Below are 25,659 nucleotides of genomic sequence, written 5' to 3' on the forward strand. Positions count from 1 at the left end.
GGGAGGGCTGGTAGGGTTAGGGGAGGGGTGGTAGGGTTAGGGGAGGGCTGGTAGGGTTAGGGGTTGGTAGGGTTAGGGGAGGGGTGGTAGGGTTAGGGAGGGTGGTAGGGTGAGGAGGGCTGGTAGGGTTAGGGGAGGGCTGGTAGGGTTAGGGAGGGCTGGTAGGGTTAGGGGAGGGCTGGTAGGGTTAGGGGAGGGATGGTAGGATTAGGGGAGGGCTGGTAGGGTTAGGGGAGGGCTGGTAGGGTTAGGGGAAAGTAATAAAGGACAATACATTTAAAAAATATATACAGTGGGGCACAAAAAGTATTTAGTCAGCCACCAATTGTGCAAGTTCTCCCACTTAAAAAGATTAGAGGCCTGTAATTTTCATCATAGGTACACTTCAACTATGACAGACAAAATGAGAAACAAAATCCAGAAAATCACATTGTAGGATTTGACCAGCAGAGGGAACACCCCCCTATCCACATCGATGGAACAGTAGTGGTAGTAAGTTTTAAGTTCCTCGGCGTACACATCACAGACAAACTGAATTGGTCCACCCACACAGACAGCATTGTGAAGAAGGCGCAGCAGCGCCTCTTCAAACTCAGGAGGCTGAAGAAATTCAGCTTATCACCAAAAGCACTCACTAACTTCTACAGATGCACAATCGAGAGCATCCTGTCGGGCTGTATCACGCCTGGTATGGCAACTGCTCCGCCCACAACCGTAAGGCTCTCCAGAGGGTAGTGAGGTCTGCACAACGCATCACCGGGGGCAAACTACCTGCCCTCCAGGACACCTACACCACCCGATGTCACAGGAAGGCCATAAAGATCATCAAGGACAGCAACCACCCGAGCCACTGCCTGTTCACCCCGCTATCATCCTGAAGGCGAGGTCAGTACAGGTGCATCAAAGCTGGGACCGAGAGACTGAAAAACAGCTTCTATCTCAAGGCCATCAGACTGTTAAACAGCCACCACTAACATTGAGTGGCTGCTGCCAACACACTGACTCAACTCCAGCCACTTTAATAATGGGAATTGATGGGAAATTATGTAAAATATATCACTAGCCACTTTAAACAATGCTACCTAATATAATGTTCCCTACATTATTCATCTCATATGTAGGGTTATGTATATGTATATGTATATGGTATATACTGTACTCTATATCATCTACTGCATCCTTATGTAATACATGTATCACTAGCCACTTTAACTATGCCACTTTGTTTACATACTCATCTCATATGTATATACTGCACTCAATACTATCTACTGTATCTTGCCTATGCCGCTCTGTACCATCACTCATTCATATATCTTTATGTACATATTCTTTATCCCCTTAAACTTGTGTCTATAAGGTAGTAGTTTTGGAATTGTTAGTTAGATTACTTGTTGGTTATTACTGCATTGTCGGAACTAGAAGCACAAGCATTTCGCTACACTCGCACTAACATCTGCTAACCATGTGTATGTGACAAATAACATTTGATTTTGATTTGATTTGTTGGCAATGACAGAGGTCAAATGTTTTCTGTAAGTCTTCACAAGGTTTTCACACACTGTTGCTGGTATTTTGGCCCATTCCTCCATGCAGATCTCCTCTAGAGCAGTGATGTTTTGGGGCTGTTGCTGGGCAACACGGACTTTCAACTCCCTCCAAAGATTTTCTATGGGGTTTAGATCTGGAGACTGGCTAGGCCACTCCAGGACCTTGAAATGCTTCTTACGAAGCCACTCCTTCGTTGCCCCGGCGGTGTGTTTGGGATCATTGTCATGCTGAAAGACCCAGCCACGTTTCATCTTCAATGCCCTTGCTGTTAGAAGGAGGTTTTCACTCAAAATCTCACGATACATGGCCCCATTCATTCTTTCCTTTACACAGATCAGTCGTCCTGGTCCCTTTGCAGAAAAACAGCCCCAAAGCATGATATTTCCACCCCCATGCTTCACAGTAGGTATGGTGTTCTTTGGATGCAACTCAGCATTCTTTGTCCTCCAAACATGACGAGTTGAGTTTTTACCAAAAAGTTATATTTTGGTTTCATCTGACCATATGACATTCTCCATATCTTCTTCTGGATCATCCAAATGCTCTCTAGCAAACATCAGATGGGCCTGGACATGTACTGGCTTAAGCAGGGGGACACGTCTGGCACTGCAGGATTTGAGTCCCTGGCAGCGTAGTGTGTTACTGATGGTAAGCTTTGTTACTTTGGTCCCAGCTCTCTGCAGGTCATTCACTAGGTCCCCCCGTGTGGTTCTGGGATTTTTGCTCACTGTTCTTGTGATCATTTTGACCCCACGGTGTGATATCTTGCGTGGAGCCCCAGATCGAGGGAGATTATCAGTGGTCTTGTATGACTTCCATTTCCTAATAATTGCTCCCACAGTTGATTTCTTCAAACCAAGCTGCTTCCCTATTGCAGATTCAGTCTTCCCAGCCTGGTGCAGGTCTACAATTTTGTTTCTGGTGTCCTTTGACAGCTCTTTGGTCTTGGCCATAGTGGAGTTTGGAGTGTGACTGTTTGAGGTTGTGGACAGGTGTCTTTTATACTGATAACAAGTTCAAACAGGTGCCATTAATACAGGTAACGAGTGGAGGACAGAGGAGCCTCTTAAAGAAGAAGTTACAGGTCTGAGACAGAAATCTTGCTTGTTTGTAGGTGACCAAATACTTATTTTCCACCATAATTTGCAAATAAATTCATTAAAATCCTACAATGTGATTTTCTGGATTTTGTTTCTCATTTTGTCTGTCATAGTGGAAGTGTACCTATGATGAAAATTCTCATCTTTTTAAGTGGGAGAACTTTCACAATTGGTGGCTGACTAAATACTTTTTTGCCCCACTGTATAAAAGAGAATACGCCGGTATCGCCTCCTTAGTTTATTAAAAGTTTCCCTCTGACTCACCTATAAGTGTGCAGCGTCCGTCTCCCAGGGGGTAGCGCTGGTAGCGCGGCATGGGGAAGGGGGGCAGCTTGTGGAAGAGGGGCTCCAGCAGGGGCTCCAGTCTGGAGGCAGAGGGGTCTGAGGGGTAGAACAGGTTGAAGATCTGGGTGCAGGCAGGACGGAGTTGACTCACTGAGGGACATAGGACAGCAGACAGCAGAGATTAGGGAGCGCTTAATCTGTGAACTAATACATTATAAGGCTTGTGTGTACGAAATGTGATGTGTGGGAAAGGTAGCCCCACACTCTTCTCAATTTACATCAATAACATAGCTCAGGTAGTAGGAAGCTCTCTCATCCATTTATATGCAGATGATACAGTCATATACTCAACAGGCCCCACCCCGGATTTTGTGGTAAATCCTCTACAACAAAGCTTTCTGAGTGTCCAACAAGCTTCCTCCGCCCTTCACCTTGTTCTGAACACCTCCAAAACAAAGGTCATGTGGTTTGGTAAGAAGAATGCCCCTCTCCCCACCTGTGTGATTACTACCTCTGAGGATTTAGAGCTTGAGGTTGTCACCTCATACAAGTATTTGGGAGTATGGCTAGACAGTACACTGTCCTTCTCTCAGAACAGATCAAAGCTGCAGGCTAAAGTAAAATCTAGACTTGGTTTCCTCTATCGTAATCACTCCTATTTCACCCCAGCTGCCAAACTAACCCTGATTCAGATAACCATCCTAATAGATTACGGAGATGTAATTTATAGATCAGCAGGTAAGGGTGCTCTCGAGCGGCTAGATATTCTTTACCATTCGGCCATCAGATTTGCCACCAATGCTCCTTATAGGACACATCACTGCACTCTATACTCCTCTGTAAACTGGTCATCTCTGTATACCTGTCGCAAGACCCACTGGTTGATGATTATTTATAAAACCCTCTTAGGCCTCATGTCCCCTTATCTGAGATACCTACTGCAGCCCTCATCCTCCACATACAACACCCGTTCTGCCAGTCACATTCTGTCAAAGGTACCCAAAGCACACACATCCCTGGGTCGCTCGTCTTTTCAGTTCGCTGCAGCTAGCGACTGGAACGAGCTGCAACTAACACTCAAATTGGACAGTTTTATCTCAATCCCTCCACTTAAAGACTCAATCATGGACACTTGTGGCTGCTTTGCGTGATATATTGTTGACTCTAACTTCTTGCCCTTTCTGCTGTTGTCTGTGCCCAATAATGTTTGTACCATGTTTAGTGCTGCTGCCATGTTGTGTTGCTACCATGTTGTTGTCATGTTGTATTGCTACCATGCTGTTGTCATGTGGTGTTGCTGCCATGTTGTTGTCTTGGGTCTCTCTTTATGTAGTGTTGTGTTGTCTCCCTTGTGGTGATGTGTGTTTTGTCCTATATTTTAATTGTATTATTTATTATTTTTAATCCCAGCCCCCGTCCATGCCTTTGGGTAGACCGTCATTGTAAATAAGAATTTGTTCTAAACTGACTTGCCTAGTTAAATAAGGGTTAAATAAATAAATAAAAAACAAGTATATTTGTAGTCTAGAAAGGCTCTAAAAAGCTGCATCTGCTGTATGTAGTAGAATTATGAACTAGTGGTCTTTTCAAGCAAAATAAGTATGAAGATCGATCTGGTCCATCAGAGAAGTAGCTAAACATTGTGGGGAAGGTGTTGCATCAGGGACTGCCTAGACACAGAGGAGTGTGAGAAGTGTGTGTGTTTCTCCAACAACACCTACCCTGGACAGCAGGCAGTACCGTGCGTCTCATGGCCAGCACCAGACCCAGTGGACAGCCCAGCAGGAAACATTCAGAGACCTCAAAATCAAACCTCCCTGGGTTCAAAATCAGACTACTGCTGCTGCCGGGGCGCAGGTCCACCCCCTCCTGCATCAGACTGGGAGAAGAGGAAGGAGAGAGGGAGTCACAGAGGGAGGGGTGGAAGGAGAGAGGCAGATGCAGAGGGAGGGGTGGAAGGAGAGAGGGAGGTGCAGAGGGAGGGGTGGAAGGAGAGAGGGAGGTGCAGAGGGAGGGATGGAAGGAGAGAGGCAGATGCAGAGGGAGGGATGGAAGGAGAGAGGGAGGTGCAGAGGGAGGGATGGAAGGAGAGAGGGAGGTGCAGAGGGAGGGGTGGAAGGAGAGAGGGAGGTGCAGAGGGAGGGATGGAAGGAGAGAGGGAGGTGCAGAGGGAGGGGTGGAAGGAGAGAGGGAGGTGCAGAGGGAGGGGTGGAAGGAGAGAAGCAGATGCAGAGGGAGGGGTGGAAGGAGAGAGGCAGATGCAGAGGGAGGGATGGAAGGAGAGAGGCAGATGCAGAGGGAGGGGTGGAAGGAGAGAGGCAGATGCAGAGGGAGGGGTGGAAGGAGAGAGGGAGGTGCAGAGGGAGGGGTGGAAGGAGAGAGGCAGATGCAGAGGGAGGGGTGGAAGGAGAGAGGCAGATGCAGTGGGAGGGATGGAAGGAGAGAGGAGGTGCAGAGGGAGGGGTGGAAGGAGAGAGGCAGATGCAGAGGGAGGGATGGAAGGAGAGAGGCAGGTGCAGAGGGAGGGATGGAAGGAGAGGCAGGAGGCAGAGGGGAGGGGTGGAAGGAGAGAGGAGTGCAGGAGGGAGGGATGGAAGGAGAGAGGCAGGTGCAGAGGAGGGGTGGAAGGAGAGAGGGAGGCAGAGGAGGGGTGGAAGGAGAGAGGCAGGTGCAGAGGGAGGGATGGAAGGAGAGAGGCAGATGCAGAGGGAGGGGTGGAAGGAGAGAGGGAGGTGCAGAGGGAGGGGTGGAAGGAGAGGGAGGTGCAGAGGGAGGGGTGGAAGGAGAGAGGGAGGTGCAGAGGGAGGGGTGGAAGGAGAGAGGGAGGTGCAGAGGGAGGGGTGGAAGGAGAGAGGCAGATGCAGAGGGAGGGGTGGAAGGAGAGAGGCAGATGCAGAGGGAGGGGTGGAAGGAGAGAGGCAGATGCAGAGGGAGGGATGGAAGGAGAGAGGGAGGTGCAGAGGGAGGGGTGGAAGGAGAGAGGCAGGTGCAGAGGGAGGGATGGAAGGAGAGAGGGAGGTGCAGAGGGAGGGGTGGAAGGAGAGAGGCAGATGCAGAGGGAGGGATGGAAGGAGAGAGGGAGGTGCAGAGGGAGGGGTGGAAGGAGAGAGGCAGGTGCAGAGGGAGGGATGGAAGGAGAGAGGCAGGTGCAGAGGGAGGGATGGAAGGAGAGAGGGAGGTGCAGAGGGAGGGGTGGAAGGAGAGAGGCAGATGCAGAGGGAGGGATGGAAGGAGAGAGGAGGTGCAGAGGGAGGGGTGGAAGGAGAGAGGCAGGTGCAGAGGAGGGATGGAAGGAGAGAGGAGTCGAGAGGGAGGGGTGGAAGGAGAGAGGGAGTCGCAGAGGGAGGGGTGGAAGGAGAGAGGGAGGTGCAGAGGGAGGGATGGAAGGAGAGAGGGAGTCGCAGAGGGAGGGGTGGAAGGAGAGAGGGAGTCGCAGAGGGAGGGATGGAAGGAGAGAGGGAGTCGCAGAGGGAGGGGTGGAAGGAGAGAGGGAGGTGCAGAGGGAGGGATGGAAGGAGAGAGGCAGGTGCAGAGGGAGGGATGGAAGGAGAGAGGGAGGTGCAGAGGGAGGGATGGAAGGAGAGAGGGAGTCACAGAGGGAGGGATGGAAGGAGAGAGGGAGTCGCAGAGGGAGGGGTGGAAGGAGAGAGAGTCGCAGAGGGAGGGGTGGAAGGAGAGAGGGAGTCACAGAGGGAGGGGTGGAAGGAGAGAGAGAGTCGCAGAGGGAGGGGTGGAAGGAGAGAGGCAGGTGCAGAGGGAGGGATGGAAGGAGAGAGGAGGTGCAGAGGGAGGGGTGGAAGGAGAGAGGCAGATGCAGAGGGAGGGGTGGAAGGAGAGAGGCAGGTGCAGAGGGAGGGATGGAAGGAGAGAGGGAGGTGCAGAGGGAAGGGTGGAAGGAGAGAGGCAGATGCAGAGGGACGGATGGAAGGACAGAGGGAGGCAGAGGGAGGGATGGAAGGAGAGAGGAGGTGCAGAGGAGGGATGGAAGGAGAGAGGGAGTGCAGAGGAGGGTGGAAGGAGAGAGGCAGGTGCAGAGGAGGGATGGAAGGAGAGAGGGAGGTGCAGAGGAGGATGGAAGGAGAGAGGCAGATGCAGAGGGAGGGGTGGAAGGAGAGAGGAGGTGCAGAGGAGGATGGAAGGAGAGAGGGAGGTGCAGAGGGAGGGATGGAAGGAGAGAGGCAGATGCAGAAGGAGGGGTGGAAGGAGAGAGGCAGGTGCAGAGGGAGGGATGGAAGGAGAGAGGGAGGTGCAGAGGGAGGGGTGGAAGGAGAGAGGCAGATGCAGAGGGAGGGATGGAAGGACAGAGGGAGGTGCAGAGGGAGGGATGGAAGGAGAGAGGGAGGTGCAGAGGGAGGGATGGAAGGAGAGAGGGAGGTGCAGAGGGAGGGGTGGAAGGAGAGAGGCAGGTGCAGAGGGAGGGATGGAAGGAGAGAGGGAGGTGCAGAGGGAGGGATGGAAGGAGAGAGGCAGATGCAGAGGGAGGGGTGGAAGGAGAGAGGGAGGTGCAGAGGGAGGGATGGAAGGAGAGAGGCAGATGCAGAGGGAGGGGTGGAAGGAGAGAGGCAGATGCAGAGGGAGGGGTGGAAGGAGAGAGGCAGGTGCAGAGGGAGGGATGGAAGGAGAGAGGGAGGTGCAGAGGGAGGGATGGAAGGAGAGAGGCAGATGCAGAAGGAGGGGTGGAAGGAGAGAGGCAGGTGCAGAGGGAGGGATGGAAGGAGAGAGGGAGGTGTAGAGGGAGGGATGGAAGGAGAGGCAGAGGCAGAGGGACGGGTGGAAGGAGAGAGGCAGGTGCAGAGGGGGGTGGAAGGAGAGAGGAGGCAGAGGGAGGGGTGGAAGGAGAGAGGAGGTGCAGAGGAGGGATGGAAGGAGAGAGGGAGGGCAGAGGGAGGGATGGAAGAGAGAGGGAGGTGCAGAGGGAGGGATGGAAGGAGAGAGGGAGGTGCAGAGGGAGGGTGGAAGGAGAGAGGGAGGTGCAGAGGGAGGGATGGAAGGAGAGAGGGAGGTGCAGAGGGAGGGATGGAAGGAGAGAGGGAGGTGCAGAGGGAGGGATGGAAGGAGAGAGGGAGGTGCAGAGGGAGGGATGGAAGGAGAGAGGGAGGTGCAGAGGGAGGGATGGAAGGAGAGAGGGAGGTGCAGAGGGAGGGATGGAAGGAGAGAGGGAGGTGCAGAGGGAGGGGTGGAAGGAGAGAGGAGGCAGAGGAGGGATGGAAGGAGAGAGGCAGGTGCAGAGGGGGGTGGAAGGAGAGAGGCAGGTGCAGAGGAGGGATGGAAGGAGAGAGGAGGCAGAGGAGGGATGGAAGGAGAGAGGGAGGTGCAGAGGGAGGGATGGAAGGAGAGAGGCAGGTGCAGAGGGAGGGATGGAAGGAGAGAGGCAGGCAGAGGGAGGGTGGAAGGAGAGAGGGAGGTGCAGAGGAGGGATGGAAGGAGAGAGGCAGTGCAGAGGGAGGGATGGAAGGAGAGAGGGAGGTGCAGAGGGAGGGATGGAAGGAGAGAGGGAGGTGCAGAGGGAGGGGTGGAAGGAGAGAGGCAGATGCAGAGGAGGGTGGAAGGAGAGAGGCAGATGCAGAGGGAGGTATGGAAGGAGAGAGGGAGGTGCAGAGGAGGATGGAAGGAGAGAGGGAGGCAGAGGGAGGGATGGAAGGAGAGAGGCAGATGCAGAGGGAGGGTGGAAGGAGAGAGGCAGATGCAGAGAGGAGGTATGGAAGGAGAGGAGGTGCAGAGGAGGTGCAGAGGAGGGATGGAAGGAGAGGCAGGTGCAGAGGAGGATGGAAGGAGAGAGGCAGGTGCAGAGGAGGGATGGAAGGAGAGAGGCAGGTGCAGAGGGAGGGATGGAAGGAGAGAGGCAGGTGCAGAGGGAGGGATGGAAGGAGAGAGGCAGGTGCAGAGGGAGGGATGGAAGGAGAGAGGCAGGTGCAGAGGGAGGGATGGAAGGAGAGAGGCAGGTGCAGAGGGAGGGATGGAAGGAGAGAGGGAGGTGCAGAGGGAGGGATGGAAGGAGAGAGGCAGGTGCAGAGGGAGGGATGGAAGGAGAGAGGCAGGTGCAGAGGGAGGGATGGAAGGAGAGAGGCAGGTGCAGAGGGAGGGATGGAAGGAGAGAGGCAGGTGAAAGTGAAAAGAGAGGCAGAGAGAAAAATTATAAACCAAATCTACGAATGTTGCAAAAGAGTGAGACGAGGGAGGCTGACTCAAATTTAAATACAAGCCTGCATCTCAGTCACTCAGTATAATGGATTTTCACAACTCAGTCCACTGTGTGTGTCCTGAGTGGGCAGGGGAAATAACAGGTTGGTTGAGCTTGTGTGTGGTAAGCATATGTTATCTGGGAGAGGAGACCGGGGCTTTAGTAGAGCCCTTGACCATTCTGACTCAGTCTGAAAAGCTCTCCTCTCTCTCTTTGGCAGAGCAGAGAGACAGATGGGGCTTGCGGATGTTTGAACAGCCAAGCTAGCCTTAATCCCACTGCCTGGCTATAAATCTACACACCCTGAAGACCCTCCAGTCCAACCAAAACTAAGAGAGAAGGATTATGGTCTGTGGCCAGCCCAAGAGGGAAAATCAACCCGCCTTGGATTGCCGGTTGCTCTCTTTGTCTTTCGTCTTCCTACTGCCTGCCTCTCTCACTTGCTCTAATTTCTAACCTCCTTTCCTGCCCTCCAGACCCCATCTCTTTCTGCTGGGGTCTGAACGCCATAAGCTGTTGTCTCATTGGCAAAGAGAGAGATAGAGTTGGAATGAGAGAGTGAAGGAAAGAGAGATAGAGAGATTCAGATTCAGAAAACTTTGTCCTCAGAGTCAATTCATTTTGCAGCAGTCATAGAACATATCACACATACAGAACATAATAAATAGCAAAGGATATTTACAAGGCAGTAGGCAGGGTAAGTATAGATTCATTCTGCAAGTGCTAAAGTGCAATTAGTCCAACATTTTGTTAAGCTGCAGAATTGCATTCTGAATAAATGAGTACTTGGCCCTATTTCTTTTAACCGTAGGTCGTCTGTACCTGAGGCTAGAGGGAAGGAGCTGGAAATCGGAGTGGAGTTGGTGAGAGGAGTCAACCCCTTTTATTGGCCTTCTGGAGGGCTCTGCCCAGGTAGAGAGATGACAGTTCTTGCTGTTGCAGCCCCATGATATTCTCACAAGTCCTGACTCTCTTGCCCAACCTATTTTTCTGTGCAACCTTGATATTCCCAAACCAGCAGGTCAAGCAGTAGGACAGAATTCTCTCAATTAATGATTTATAAAAGAGAACCGTGATGGTTAGATCAACATTAAAAAAGTGCAGTTTCTGTCGGAAATACATTCTCTGTTGGCCTTTCAAAAAATAGTGTCAGAACACTGATCCCAGGACAGCTGGTTGTGCCTAGACCACAGTAGTTGTACTCCTCCACTATTTCGATAGGCTCACCTTTTATCAGTGATGGTGTGTGCATGGTAGTGTTCCTTCCAAAGTCAATCACCATGTCCGGTGTTTTTGATGAGGGAGAGAGAGAGAGAGAGAGGGGAGAGAGAGAGAGAGAGAGAGAGAGAGAGAGAGAGAGAGAGAGAGAGAGAGAGAGAGAGAGAGAGAGAGAGAGAGAGATAGAGAAGGAGAGAGAAACAGAGAAGATAGATATAGATAGAGATATAGATATAGATATATATAGATAGAGATAGAGATAGATAGATATATATATATAGATTAGAGAGAGAGAGAGAGAGAGAGAGAGAGAGAGATATAGAGAGATAGAGAGAGAGAGATATATACTATATATATATAGATATATATATATATAGAGATATATATATATATATATATATATATATATATATATATATATATATATATATATATATATATATATATATATAGAGATATATATAGAGAAGGAGAGAGAGAAACTCTCTGACCGATCACGACTTCATCAGAGGAAGGAGAAAAGGCTTTCGTTGTTAGCAGAGGGCCTACTGGGAAATCCCCTGTTTGAGGTGGAAAAAGAGGCTCCTGACAGGCAGGTGACCCGGAGATATGCAGGCTTCCCAGAGGCCCCTAAGGAGTGGGCTGATGCCTGGGATGCCACAGCTCTAATAATAGCAGAGCCCTCTCGGAGCAGAGCCCTCCATGTGACCGGGCGGTGATGCCCTGTGCCCATCCTCCTCCTCCATCCTCCACACTGCTGAGCTGACTGGGGTTTTAATGAAGAGAATAACTAGCAGGGGGAGAAGATGATGAGAGGTGCGTCACCATGGACACGCTGCAGAATCAGTGTGAACAAGTCAAATGTCTGAGAGAGTAGGGCGACAATGGTAGGGCACCCAATTCCCTATATAGTGCATTACTTTTGACCAGAGGCCCAAAATAAATGCACTAAATAGGGAATAGGGTGCAATTTAGGATGCAGCTTAGGTTGCCAGGGATCTGGCTACTGTAGCCATACAAATAAAATGCTATTTCTATGACTGTAACTACGCTGACGTGGGCCTCACTGGAGCATGTGATTTGGAATGGGAACACTGGTTGCTTGGTGCTGGTTGATTGGTAGCATGGTAGAGAGCTGGGAGCTCCCCATCCACCCAGCAATAGTGACATTCACCTGCAGTAGTCAGTCTCCTATGCACACTGGCACTGCCACAAATAGGCTATTTATGGCCCAGAGCAGGCCGGCAGGTAGACAGGGAGGCCGGCAGGCATATAGATAGACAGAAAGGCAGGCAGGCAGACAAGCAGACTGGCAGGCAGAAAGGCAAGCAGGATGGTAGAGAAACAGTCAGATAGGCAGGCTGAAAAGCAGACAAGCGGCAGGCAGACAGGCAGAAAGGCAGGCAGGCAGACAGGCAGGCAGGCAGACAGGCAGAAAGGAAGACAAAAAGGCAGGCAGGTAGACAGGCAGAAAGGAAGGCAGGTAGACAGGCAGAAAGGCAGGCAGGTAGACAGGCAGAAAGGAAGGCAGAAAGGCAGGCAGGTAGACAGGCAGAAAGGCAGGCAGGTAGACAGGCAGAAAGGCAGGCAGGTAGACAGGCAGAAAGGAAGGCAGAAAGGCAGGCAGGAGACAGGCAGGTAGACAGGCAGAAAGGAAGGCAGAAAGGCAGGCAGGTAGACAGGCAGGTAGACAGGCAGGTAGACAGGCAGGTAGACAGGCAGAAAGGAAGGCAGAAAGGCAGGCAGGTAGACAGGCATGTAGACAGGCAGAAAGGAAGGCAGAAAGGCAGGCAGGGAGACAGGCAGGTAGACAGGCAGGTAGACAGGCAGGTAGACAGGCAGGTAGACAGGCAGGTAGACAGGCAGAAAGGAAGGCAGAAAGGCAGGCAGGTAGACAGGCAGGTAGACAGGCAGGTAGACAGGCAGAAAGGAAGGCAGAAAGGCAGGCAGGTAGACAGGCAGGTAGACAGGCAGGTAGACAGGCAGAAAGGAAGGCAGAAAGGCAGGCAGGTAGACAGGCAGGTAGACAGGCAGGTAGACAGGCAGAAAGACAGGCAGGTAGACAGGCAGGTAGACAGGCAGGTAGACAGGCAGGTAGACAGGCAGGTAGACAGGCAGAAAGGAAGGCAGAAAGGCAGGCAGGTAGACAGGCAGGTAGACAGGCAGGTAGACAGGCAGGTAGACAGGCAGAAAGGAAGGCAGAAAGGCAGGCAGGTAGACAGGCAGGTAGACAGGCAGGTAGACAGGCAGCAAGGAAGGCAGAAAGGCAGGCAGGTAGACAGGCAGAAAGGCAGGTAGAAAGGGACATATTGATGACAGAGTGACACACATAAATAGAACATCCCATGACAACCGGACTGAGGGCCAGATAGCTACAGTACTTCTGGGCTATCCCATCACACCACTGAGTACATAGATGGATGGACGTGCACTCATACACAAATCATTAAAAATGTCACTAGAAATGTCTGGAATAAACATTGGGTATGGAACTGCGCGATAAGAAAACATGTATTCAGATATGACTCTAATGACAGTGGTATATGCCAAGAATGTGATGGTAGAAGTATACTATTATGGGATTTTAAGTCTGAGTATCAACTGTATTTAACCTTTATCTTCATTGAATCGGAATGTCAACAGAGTCCTGCCAAGAGAGAGAAAAGGCAGAATAATCCCCACTGTGTCTGTCACTGAGATGAGCAAAGGGAAAAGTTCTGTTACGACCTCCTCATAATCCAACCACGGTGCATGAATTGCACTCTTGGAGGTATTGTCCACACTTTTGGAGGACAATAGAAATTGAAATTAGAGTTAGGGTTGAGCCGGGTGTTGACATGAAGCAAGGGTTAGGGTTATGGTTATGGTTAAGGGTTAGGATTAAGGGTTAGGGTTATGGTTAAGGGTTAGGGTTATGGTTAAGGGTTAGGGTTATGGTTAAGGGTTAGGGTATAATTAGGGATTTTAAGGGTCTAGATTATAATTAAGGATTTAGGCTTTATCTTCATTAATGGAATTAGAGGCCAAGGTCAGGTTAGGGCAGAATAAGGCCATGGTATGGCTAATTATGGTTATGGTTATGGTTAATGACCAGGCTCATAATTAAGGGTCATGGTTAAGGGCCAGGCTAAGGGCCAGGGCCAGGCCAGGGTTAAGGGTTAGGGCCATTAAAATTCAGGGTTATGGTTATGGTTATGGTTATGGTTATGGTTAAGGGCCAGGTTAGGGTTAAGGGTTAAGGGTTATGGTTAAAGGGCCAGGGTTAAGGGTTAGGGTTAAGGGTTAGGTTAAGGGTTAGGGTTATGGTTAAGGGTTAGGGTTAAGGGTTAGGGTTAGGGTTAGGGTTAGGGTTAGGGTTAGGTTAGGGTTATGGTTATGGTTATGGTTATGGTTAAGGGTTAGGGTTAAGGGTTAGGGTTAGGGTTAAGGATTAGGGTTATGGTTATGGTTATGGTTATGGTTAAGGGTTAGGGTTAAGGGTTAGGGTTAAGGGTTATGGTTATGGTTATGGTTATGGTTATGGTTATGGTTATGGTTATGGTTAAGGGTTAGGGTTAGGGTTAGGGTTAAGGGTTAGGGTTAAGGGTTAAGGGTTAGGGCTATGGTTATGGTTATGGTTAAGGGTTACGGTTAAGGGTTATGGTTAAGGGTTAGGGTTGAACTGGGTGTGGACATATAGCTAGGGTTAGGGTTATGGTTAAGGGTTAGGGTTAAGGGTTAGGGTTATGGTTAAGGGTTAGGGTTGAACTGGGTGTGGACATGTAGCTAGGGTTAGGGTTATGTTTAAGGGTTAGGGTTATGGTTAAGGGTTAGGGTTATGGTTAAGGGTTAGGGTTGAACCAGGTGTGGACATGTAGCTAGGGTTAGGGTTATGTTTAAGGTTTAGGGTTATGGGTTAGGGTTATGGTTAAGGGTTAGGGTTGAACTGGGTGTGGACATGTAGCTAGGGTTAGGGTTATGGTTAAGGGTTAGGGTTAAGGGTTAGGGTTATGGTTAAGGGTTAGGGTTGAACTGGGTGTGGACATGTAGCTAGGGTTAGGGTTATGTTTAAAGTTTAGGGTTATGGTTAAGGGTTAGGGTTATGGTTAATGGTTAGGGTTGAACCGGGTGTGGACATGTAGCTAGGGTTAGGGTTATGGTTAAGGGTTAGGGTTAAGGGTTAGGGTTATGGTTAAGGGTTAGGGTTGAACTGGGTGTGGACATGTAGCTAGGGTTAGGGTTATGTTTAAGGGTTAGGGTTATGGTTAAGGGTTAGGGTTATGGTTAAGGGTTAGGGTTGAACCAGGTGTGGACATGTAGCTAGGGTTTTGGTAAGGATTAGCTTCCATCAGGGTGATGTTCTCTGTCTACAGTACCTGCTGAAGAAGCTGTGTTGTCCAGTAGATGTGTCTCCATCATACGAGTCACTCTGTTTCCTGCTGAGGGGCTGTCTGGCCTGGTTGTGTCCATCGCTGGGCAGGGCCGAGATATCAATGTTACTCTTACTCAGCCTCTTACTGGAGCTGAGGCCAAGGCTGGGGCTGTGACAGGGGCTGTCCTCAGGGTTATCCTGCGTGGGAGGAAGAGAGCGTGGGACACAAGCCTTCACCGTTCACTCACACTCAAATACCATAACTGAACACAAATGAGCAGCTCATTGCTAATCCCTCTTTCTCAGCACATAGGAGAATGTGGGAGCTGGCTCGCTACCAGACCTGGGTATAAATACATGTGCGTTTCAGTATTTGTACTTGAAATATTTCTGTGTATGAGTATCTTTCAAATAATGTGGCCAAATCAACTACTTCTATTTATTTTAAAATTATTTTCTATAAATAGCCGACAATTTCAAACAACAGTATGTCAAAATACAGTACTTGTTTCCAAATACATTATTTCAAATACCCCTAGGACCAAACAGACCCAGGTTTAAATGCATGGAGTATTTAAATATTTGCATTTGAAAATACACTTTGTATTGTGTATTTGAGTATTTTTCAAATACATACCAACACATTCCATGTGTATTTCCAAATACATTTTAATATTGACCTACTTTATTTTAAATGTCTCTGAAAGTAATTGAAATACACTAAAGAATATTTGAACCTACGTTTGCTAACTACAGATAGAGATTTATCCTGTTTTATGTGTGAGGCTACAGGGGAGTAGTAGTGGGAAAAGCAGATTTGAGGTTAGAGAGAGAGAGAGAGAGAGAGAGAGAGAGAGAGAGAGAGAGAGAGAGAGAGAGAGAGAGAGAGAGAGAGAGAGAGAGAGAGAGAGAGAGAGAGAGAGAGAGAGAGAGAGAGAGAGAGATGGGAGGGGTTCGGACAGTGAGAGCAGCCCAGGGGATCATGCAGTACTAACTGGGTGTAAACAAACAGGAAAAGACAGGCCAGCTCAGGACGGAGAGAGAGGATTTTCAAGGTCTTGGCTAGGATAGCATGGGGAAGGAGAGACTGTCTGAGAGGAAAGCTGTCTGAACAGAGAAGATCTTACACAATTCTAGCTACAGGCCATGGGGAGATAGTTGAATAGCACAGAGAGCACAAACTGAAATTGTAATGCCTCAATGTAAAAGGGTTTAGGGAATCTAAAAGTGCAGTTTTACAGAACATGTTTATGTATATGTATATGTTGATTGAGTTGTAATGTGTCATGCCACTACCTTGAGGCTCTCAGTGCTGTTGTTCCTGCTGCTGCTGGGACTGCTGTGCTGCCTCTGACTGCTACTACTGCTGCTGCTGAAACACAGGGCATCGAAGCACAGCACACCTCCCACACAGTCACCCATCACACACACCTGGACAGGAACACACAAGCACGCACGCACAGACACACACACACCGTTTTAGAAACCCTCGCTCCATGCCTCCCCAGCAGGCAGATTTGGGCCCGTGCCTGTTCAGGTCCATAGTCGAATCTGAATGTCAATAACACACTTCATTAGGACTGACTCAGTCTGAGGGAACAACACATTTCTCCTTAATTGGTTTGACGTGACACCATTGTACTTGGCTTCCTGACTTGGAATTGCATTATGACCACAAATCTTGTCAAAGTTATGAAATGAGGGGCCTCCCGAGTGGCACAGCGGTCTAAGGCACTGCATCACAGTGCTTGAGGAGTCACTACAGACCTGGGTTCGATCCCAGGCTGTGTCACAGCCGGCCGTGACCGGGAGACCCATGAGGTGGCACACAATTGGCCCAGCGTCGTCCGTGTTAGGGGATGGTTTGGCTTGTCTCATCGTGATTTTCTTGTCTCATCACACTCTAGTGACTCCTTGTGGCGGACGGTGTTTCCTCCGGTTCCTCTGGTTTCCAAGTTAAGCAAGCAGTGTGGCTTGGCAGGGTCATGTTTCGGTGGATGCATGGCTCTCGAGTCCGTAGGGGAGTTGCAGCGATGGGACAATACTAACTACCAATTGGATATCACGAAAAAGGGGTAAAAGTACAAAAAATATATATAATTATGCAAGGAGAGGAAGTTCAATATAATAGAGTCTATACATTGTATGGTTTTGCCAATAATGTGCTCTTGAAAATTACAGCACTTAATTAAAACATAGGTCTTTATCAGAGAGGGGATTGTCCACAGGTGTGTGAGAGTTAATGGGGTCTGCAGAGGGCATGATAAAGCTGCAGGTCTCTGGCGACATTAGTCCCCACAGTGAACACAGAGGATTACCCAGCCCTCTCTATCCCAATCATCACTTCCTCTGGAAATCTTTGGCTTCCATTAAACGGACTGCAGCACATTATTGGATTTGGCCTGAGAGATTAGAGGGAATGAGATCTCCCATTCTCTCTCTCTCTCCTCCCTTGTTCCTCCCTTGTTCCTAACAGTATGATTCATCTCCAGTCAGTCAGTGTGATCCTGTGGGAGCCAGGGGGACACTTTAGAGGACGGACCCACCTGGCCAGTGAAGCCCTATATATGGGGGGACACTTTAGAGGACGGACCCACCTGGCCAGTGAAGTCCTATATGGGGGGACACTTTAGAAGACGGACCCACCTGTCCGGTGAAGCCCTGTCCGTCCTGGGACACGAGGAAGCTGTGGTAGGCCTGGTTGGCGCGGGTGATGAGGGTTGCCACGGCGTCCTGGTAGTGTGGGGCTGCGATGGCGAGGAGCGGGAGAGCGGCCAGGGGCAGGTGGTCAACGCTGCTGGACACACAGCTCTCATCATAGCTGTATGGGTTCAGACTGGGACAGGAAGACGTGAGTCATTTTTTGAGCCTTGAACAACAATCAATTCAATTTTTAAAAATGAAACATTATTTATCCCTGGAAATGTACTTGTGTTGCCATAGTTTCGTGTCTTACAAGGAGAATGGAATGTACCAATATGGTGAATGGAGATCCCTCTGACATTTATCAACAGACATTCATTCATCAATCGTTTCCACTGCACAAAAATGTATTGGGAAATGGAATTTGGAAAAAGTATTGTAATTGGCTGCTTCTGTTAATCCAAGGTTATTTTGGGAAAGATCCAACAAAATGATTTGTTACCCCGGAACGTATAAATACTATGAATGAGCATGTGGCTAATCATCTCTCTCTCTCTCAATTAGATTTAAGGGCTTTATTGGCATGGTCTCTCTCTCTACAGGTGCAGGCTTGTAGACTCTCCCCGGCTGGCACAACCTCTCCTCCTCTGCCTGTCTGATAGCAGCCTCTGTTTATCTGATGTGTGTGTGTGTGTGTGTGTGTGTGTGTGTGTGTGTGTGTGTGTGTGTGTGTGTGTGTGTGTGTGTGTGTGTGTGCAGGCGTGTCTTTTCTGTGTGTGTGAATCACAGGGAGTGACAGCGCTGCACTCCACAGCGTCCGAGACCCTTTATCCAACAGTGTGGGAACCAGTGAAGGATATCCTTGTCCCTTTTACGCTCTAACAGCTGAATTGCCCTTATCGCCATCACAAATGGCACCCTATTCCCTATATAGTGCACTACTTTTAACCAGGGCCATATGGCTCTGGCCAAACATAGTATCAAGGCACGAGGCGAGACCCAGATGCAGACACAGGAAGCAGATGGTTGGAGTCTTACAATGTTTATTAATCCAATAGGGTAAAGCAAGAGAATGGTCGTGGACAGGCAGTTCAGAGGGCAGGCAGAATTAAGGTTAGGGCAGGCAGGATGATCAGGCAGGGGGAAAGTAGTCCAGAGTCAGGCAGGGGTCAGAACCGGGAGGACTATCAAAAAAGCATAGCAAAAGGAGTACGGGAAAAACACGCTGGTTGACTTGACTAGCATACAAGACGAACTGGCACAGATAGACAGGAAACACAGGGATAAACACACTGGGGGAAATAAGCGACACCTGGAGGGGGTGGAGGAGGGGGTGGAGACAATCACAGGAACAGGTGAAACAGATCAGGGCATGGCACGTAATGCCTTCTGTAGAGAATAGGGTGCCATTTGGGATGGACCCAGTGCCTGGAGGGACCAGTATGGGGTGTGAGGGGTGGGGTCAACATAGTGCAAAGACCTAGCAGTATCCCTGTAGACATACTACCATTGATAAGAACATCAAGGAGAGAAATGGAGCTTTCCAGGTGGATGGCTGAAGCTATGATGTCTGGCTGTCACTGTGAAGGGAGGAGTACCCCTGCTCTCTCTCTCTCAATTCAATTCAATTCAAGGGCTTTATTGGCATGGGAAACATATAACATTCGGGGCGGCAGTGGTTAGAGCGTTGGACTAGTAACCGGAAGGTTGCAAGTTCAAACCCCTGAGCTGACAAGGTACAAATCTGCCGTTCTGCCCCTGAACAGGCAGTTAACTCACTGTTCCTAGGCCGTCATTGAAAAGAAGAATTTGTTCTTAACTGACTTGCCTCGTTAAATAAAGGTCAAATAAAAATAAATATATATACACTGCTCCAAAAAATAAAGGAACACTTAAACAACACAATGTAACTCCAAGTCAATCACACTTCTGTGAAATCAAACTGTCCACTTAGGAAGCAACACTGATTGACAATAAATTTCACATGCTGTTGTGCAAATGGAATAGACAACAGGTGGAAATTATAGGCAATTAGCAAGACACCCCCAATAAAGGAGTGGTTCTGCAGGTGATAACCACAGACCACTTCTCAGTTCCTATGCTTCCTGGCTGATGTTTTGGTCACTTTTGAATGCTGGCGGTGCTTTCACTCTTGTGGTAGCATGAGATGGAGTCTACAACCCACACAAGTGGCTCAGGTAGTGCAGCTCATCCAGGATGGAACATCAATGCGAGCTGAGACAGGCCAGTACATCAGGAGACGTGGAGGAGGCCGTAAGAGGGCCAAAACCCACTAGCAGGACCGCTACCTCCGCCTTTGTGCAAGGAGGAGCAGGAGGAGCACTGCCAGAGCCCTGCAAAATGACCCCTAGCAGGCCACAAATGTGCATGTGTCTGCTCAAACGGTCAGAAACAGACTCCATGAGGGTGGTATGAGGGCCCGACGTCCACAGGTGGGTGTTGTGCTTACAGCCCAACACCGTGCAGGACGTTTGGCAATTGCCAGAGAACACCAAGATTAGCAAATTGGCATCCCTGTCTCACCCCACAGCCCTGTGTGAAGAAATGTGTTTTTTTGCCTATTTTAACACTTGAAAACATGGATTTTATAATATCTTATATTTTTCCCCCAACACCACATTCCATCAATTTGTATAGTAGACCCTCATGCCAAATTGAGTCTCTCTGGCACAGGACACAAACTCTCTCTCTCTCTCTCTCTCAACAGATCCCCTGTGTCTGTGGTGGGGAACATGGAGCATGAAACTGTGACACCACTATAATAAGACTTGCCTACAGTATAAAAGTGATAGGAACAGTTTTCTGTTCAGTTCTTTCACAGGTACAGTTAGGCAATGTGCTAGGTGAAAGGTTCCGTTTCACTAGAATGTATCTGAAGCTGGTACAAGACCCCTAGAATGGTCTGCTTTTAAAGCTGCGTACTGTAAGTACTTAGACTGTAACAACGGTACTATATGGGTTATCCACTGGTAGTCACTGTCAAGGGCCTGTGTAATGTACTGAGGGCAAGGTCATGTACTGTGCTGTGTCATGCTGTTCCTGTCATGTTAACAGAGCCCTGTAGAGCCCCCTGCTGCTGGCACAGGACACAAACATTACCTTAACACTGCTGGCACAGGACACATACATTACCTTAACACTGCTGGCACAGGACACAAACATTACCTTAACACTGCTGGCACAGGACAGACACATTACCTTAACACCCCTGGACAGGACAAACTCACATTACCATAACACCCCTGGACAGGACAAACTCACATTACCATAACACCCCTGGACATGTGGCTACACGGCCAAGACCAAGGTCAAAGGGCACCTAGACACAACACAACAAGACATCACAAAGCCACCCACCCAGCTTCTCTCGTCAGCCTGTTCTTTATTTCTTTCTAGAGATGGATAATTAGTAGACTACTTATGCAAACACCTGCTGTTGGTATTGCAGTGGGATGTCTATTCTTTACCTTTATAGTGTCCAGACAATGCTTTGTTACTGACTTTCAGTGGAATTGGATTCCACTATACAGGTATGTTGTTGTTGGTTGATTTAAAGTTGGGCTGGGAATCAAATTTCTTGGTGCTGTTTGTTTTGAATCATTCCAATTCATTAGAAGTAGGGAGACAGCAACCTGTTCTTCCAGGTGTAAAATTATTGCTCAACCAAGGGCTCGTTATTTAAGACTGTAATAGGAATCAGGTTAGATTCTCCAGATTCTCAATTAAGACAACATGTTCAGCCCTAAAGATGCTCAGAAGAGGCAGAAATGCTAATGAGGTTGACATAGCAACATCAATACAGCAAACACTGTTAACACTGTGGAGACTGAGACTATTGCTTCTCATCTTTCTCAGTCTGCCATATTAACAACACAGATCCTAATAGGAACACAGTGGCTTTCAAGTCTCCAGACACTATGAGAGAGTATCTCTGCTGTGTGAGATAATGACACACACACACACACACACACACACACACACACACACACACACACACACACACACACACACACACACACACACACACACACACACACACACACACACACACACACACACACACACACACACACACACACACACACACACACACATTCTCATGAGGAGAGTGTTCATGCTAGCCGGGAGGAATCTGGGGATATACTGTGGTATACCATCAGAGCAGCACAGGCCTCCCAAGTGGCGCAGTGGTAAAAGGCTCTGCATCACGGTTCTTGAGGCATCACTACAGACCCGGATTCTTTCCCAGGCTCTGTCGCCGTCGATCGCGTCCGGAAGACTCATGGGGCGGTGCACAATTGGCCCAGCGTCGCCCGGGTTAGGGGAGGGCTTGGTCGGCCAGGATGGCCTTGTCCCATCACGCTCTAGCGACTCCTGTGGCGAGCCGGGCGCAATGCACGCTGACTTTGGTCATCAATTGTACGGTGTTTCCTCAGACACATTGGTGCGGCTGGCTTCTGGGTTAAGTGAGCAGTGTGTTAAGAAGCAGTTCGGCTTGGCAGGGTCGTGTTTCGGAGGATACATGGCTCTCGACCTTGGGAGTTGCAGCGATGGGATATCACGAAAAAGGGGTAAACAATTTTTTTTTTAAAGCAGCACACACTTTAAGAGACCCTTGACTACTCGATCTCTGCCTGTGTGTAACACTTCTAACAAAAGCAGGCATTCAGTTGTGTTCAACCTTCAGCGAGCCTGTCAGCCTATTCCTACAGTACATGAACGAACCTCTTCAATAATACAACTTAGAGAATTGTATCAAGACCATTCACAAAGCTCTCATCAATGCATTGATTGATGACTGTCGTTTAAAAACAAAAAACTGTTAGAATCAGAATTGGGTTTAGTCCCAAATGGCATCGTATTCCCTATATACAGCACTACTTTTGACCAGAGTCGTATGGGCCCAAGCAGTGGGAATAGGGTGCCATTTTGGCACAATGTTTATCATCCTTTCTCACATCCATTTCTGATTCTACAGGTTTACATATTAGTGTGCTGATGAAGAGATGCCTAGCTAACTGCCATTAACAGGATCCATCCATTAGCAGCGGCATGGCAAGAGAGAGGAGATAGGGCTGATTAAACAGAAAGCCCCTAAGCTAGCATCAGCAAGCTAGCATCTCTCCTCAAAGCTAATACAGCACACGGCAGCCTAACCTTGAGAGAAGGTTACACTTTCTCACATTCTCTCCCACTTCATCTAATGTCACAGAGCAGCGAAGACTGAAAAAGGCTCTCTTCAGAGAGGGTTTGTGGAATTTCTGCTTAATTGCCCTCCCCTTGTATTAATGGCCTGGGTTTACAGGGTGCACAGTTTACAAAGCTAACGAGGGAGAGACAGAGACAGGGAGAGGGAGAGACAGAGACATATACAGAAGGAGAGGCAGAGACAGAAGGAGAGACAGAGGGAGAGACAGAGACATATACAGAAGGAGAGGCAGAGACAGAAGGAGAGACAGAGGGAGAGACAGAGACATATACAGAAGGAGAGGCAGAGACAGAAGGAGAGACAGAAGGAGAGGCAGAGACAGAAGGAGAGACAGAGACAGAAGGAGAGGCAGAGACAGAAGGGAAGGAGAGACAGAGGGAGAAGCAAAGACAGAAGGAGAGGCAGAGACAGAAGGAGAGACAGAAGGAGAGGCAGAGGGAGAGACAGAGACATATACAGAAGGAGAGGCAGAGACAGAAGGGAAGGAGAGACAGAGGGAGAAGCAAAGACAGAAGGAGATGCAGAGACAGAAGGAGAGACAGAAGGAGAGGCAGAGGGAGAGACAGAGACATATACAGCAGGACAGGCAGAGACAGAAGGAGAGACAGAGGGAGAGGCAAAGACAGAAGGAGAGGCAGAGACAAAGACAGAAGGAGAGGCAGAGACAGAAGGAGAGACAGAGGGAGAGACAGAGACATATACAGAAGGAGAGACAGAGACATATACAGAAGGAGAGGGAGAGACAGAAGGAGAGACAGAGGGAGAGACAGAGACATATACAGAAGGAGAGACAGAGACATATACAGAGGAGAGGGAGAGACAGAGACATATACAGAAGGAGAGGGAGAGACAGAAGAAGAGACAGAGGGAGAGACAGAGACATATACAGAAGGAGAGACAGAGACATATACAGAAGGAGAGACAGAGACATATACAGAAGGAGAGGGAGAGACAGAAGGAGAGACAGAGGGAGAGACAGAGACATATACAGAAGGAGAGACAGAGACATATACAGAGGAGAGGGAGAGACAGAGACATATACAGAAGGAGAGGGAGAGACAGAAGAAGAGACAGAGGGAGAGACAGAGACATATACAGAAGGAGAGACAGAGACATATACAGAAGGAGAGACAGAGACATATACAGAAGGAGAGGGAGAGACAGAAGGAGAGACAGAGGGAGAGACAGAGACATATACAGAGGGAGAGACAGAGACATATACAGAAGGAGAGGGAGAGACAGAAGAAGAGACAGAGGGAGAGACAGAGACATATACAGAAGGAGAGACAGAGACATATACAGAAGGAGAGGAGAGACAGAAGGAGAGACAGAGGAGAGACAGAGACATATACAGAAGGAGAGACAGAGACATATACAGAAGGAGAGGGAGAGACAGAAGGAGAGACAGAGGGAGAGACAGAGACATATACAGAAGGAGAGACAGAGACATATACAGAAGGAGAGGGAGAGACAGAAGGAGAGACAGAGGGAGAGACAGAGACATATACAGAAGGAGAGACAGAGACATATACAGAAGGAGAGACAGAGACATATACAGAGGAGAGGGAGAGACAGAAGGAGAGACAGAGGGAGAGACAGAGACATATACAGAAGGAGAGACAGAGACATATACAGAAGGAGAGACAGAGACAGAAGGAGAGGCAGAGGGAGAGACAGAAGGAGAGGCAGAGACAGAGACAGAGACATATACAGAAGGAGAGACAGAGACATATACAGAAGGAGAGGCAGAGACAGAAGGAGAGGCAGAGGGAGAGACAGAGACAGAAGGAGGACAGAGACAGCAAAGACAGAAGGAGAGGCAGAGAGGGAGAGACAGAAGGAGAGGCAGTGGGAGAGACAGAGACATATACAGAAGGAGAGACAGAGACAGAAGGAGAGGCAGAGACAGAAGGAGAGGAGAGGAGAGACAGAGACAGAAGGAGAGACAGAGACAGAGGGAGAAGCAAAGACAGAAGGAGAGGCAGAGACAGAAGGAGAGACAGAAGGAGAGGCAGTGGGAGAGACAGAGACATATACAGCAGGACAGGCAGAGACAGAAGGGAAGGAGAGACAGAGGGAGAAGCAAAGACAGAAGAAGATGCAGAGACAGAAGGAGAGACAGAAGGAGAGGCAGAGGAGAGACAGAGACATATACAGCAGGACAGGCAGAGACAGAAGGAGAGACAGAGGGAGAGGCAAAGACAGAAGGAGAGGCAGAGACAAAGACAGAAGGAGAGGCAGAGACAGAAGGAGAGACAGAGGGAGAGACAGAGACATATACAGAAGGAGAGACAGAGAGAGAGGCAAAGACAGAAGGAGAGGCAGAGGGAGAGACAGAGACATATACAGCAGGACAGAGACAGAAGGAGAGACAGAAGGAGAGACAAAGAGAGAAGGAGAGGCAGAGACAGAAGGAGAGAGCAAAGACAAAGGAGAGACAGAGACAGAAGGAGAGCAGAGACAGAAGGGAGAGGCAGACAGGGAGAGGCAAAGACAGAAGGAGAGGCAGAAGGAGAGAGACAGAAGGAGAGCACAGAAGGAGAGGCAGAGACAGAAGGAGAGGCAGAGACAGAAGGAGAGGCAGAGACAGAAGGAGAGACAGAAGGAGAGGCAGAGACAGAAGGAGAGGCAGAGACAGAAGGAGAGGCAGAGACAGAAGGAGAGGCAGAGACAGAAGGAGAGACAGAAGGAGAGGCAGAGACAGAAGGAGAGACAGAAGGAGAGGCAGAGACAGAAGGAGAGACAGAAGGAGAGGCAGAGACAGAAGGAGAGGCAGAGACAAAGACAGAAGGAGAGGCAGAGACAGAAGGAGAGACAGAGACATATACAGAGGAGAGGGAGAGACAGAGACATATACAGAAGGAGAGGGAGAGACAGAAGAAGAGACAGAGGGAGAGACAGAGACATATACAGAAGGAGAGACAGAGACATATACAGAAGGAGAGGGAGAGACAGAAGGAGAGACAGAGGGAGAGACAGAGACATATACAGAAGGAGAGACAGAGACATATACAGAAGGAGAGGGAGAGACAGAAGGAGAGACAGAGGGAGAGACAGAGACATATACAGAAGGAGAGACAGAGACATATACAGAAGGAGA

At 49.2% G+C, this 25,659-nt stretch overlaps 1 protein-coding gene across 3 annotated transcripts in view; it reads right to left on the reverse strand.

The window, feature by feature from the left end:
* LOC118394682 (membrane-associated phosphatidylinositol transfer protein 3-like) overlaps positions 1 to 25,659 on the reverse strand; it is a 236,456-nt gene that overhangs the window by 95,919 nt on the left and 114,878 nt on the right. For all 3 annotated transcript variants that reach the window (XM_052520107.1, XM_052520116.1, XM_052520103.1), the window contains exons 6-10: positions 17,333 to 17,522; positions 15,983 to 16,117; positions 14,691 to 14,884; positions 4,658 to 4,815; positions 2,916 to 3,086 (exon numbers count right to left, since the gene is read on the reverse strand). In XM_052520107.1, coding sequence (XP_052376067.1) covers positions 2,916 to 3,086; positions 4,658 to 4,815; positions 14,691 to 14,884; positions 15,983 to 16,117; positions 17,333 to 17,522 — 848 coding nt within the window. The remainder of the gene's footprint in view (positions 1 to 2,915; positions 3,087 to 4,657; positions 4,816 to 14,690; positions 14,885 to 15,982; positions 16,118 to 17,332; positions 17,523 to 25,659) is intronic.

This window comes from Oncorhynchus keta, chromosome 1 (genome assembly GCF_023373465.1).
Source record: "Oncorhynchus keta strain PuntledgeMale-10-30-2019 chromosome 1, Oket_V2, whole genome shotgun sequence".
Lineage (NCBI taxonomy): Eukaryota > Metazoa > Chordata > Actinopteri > Salmoniformes > Salmonidae > Oncorhynchus > Oncorhynchus keta.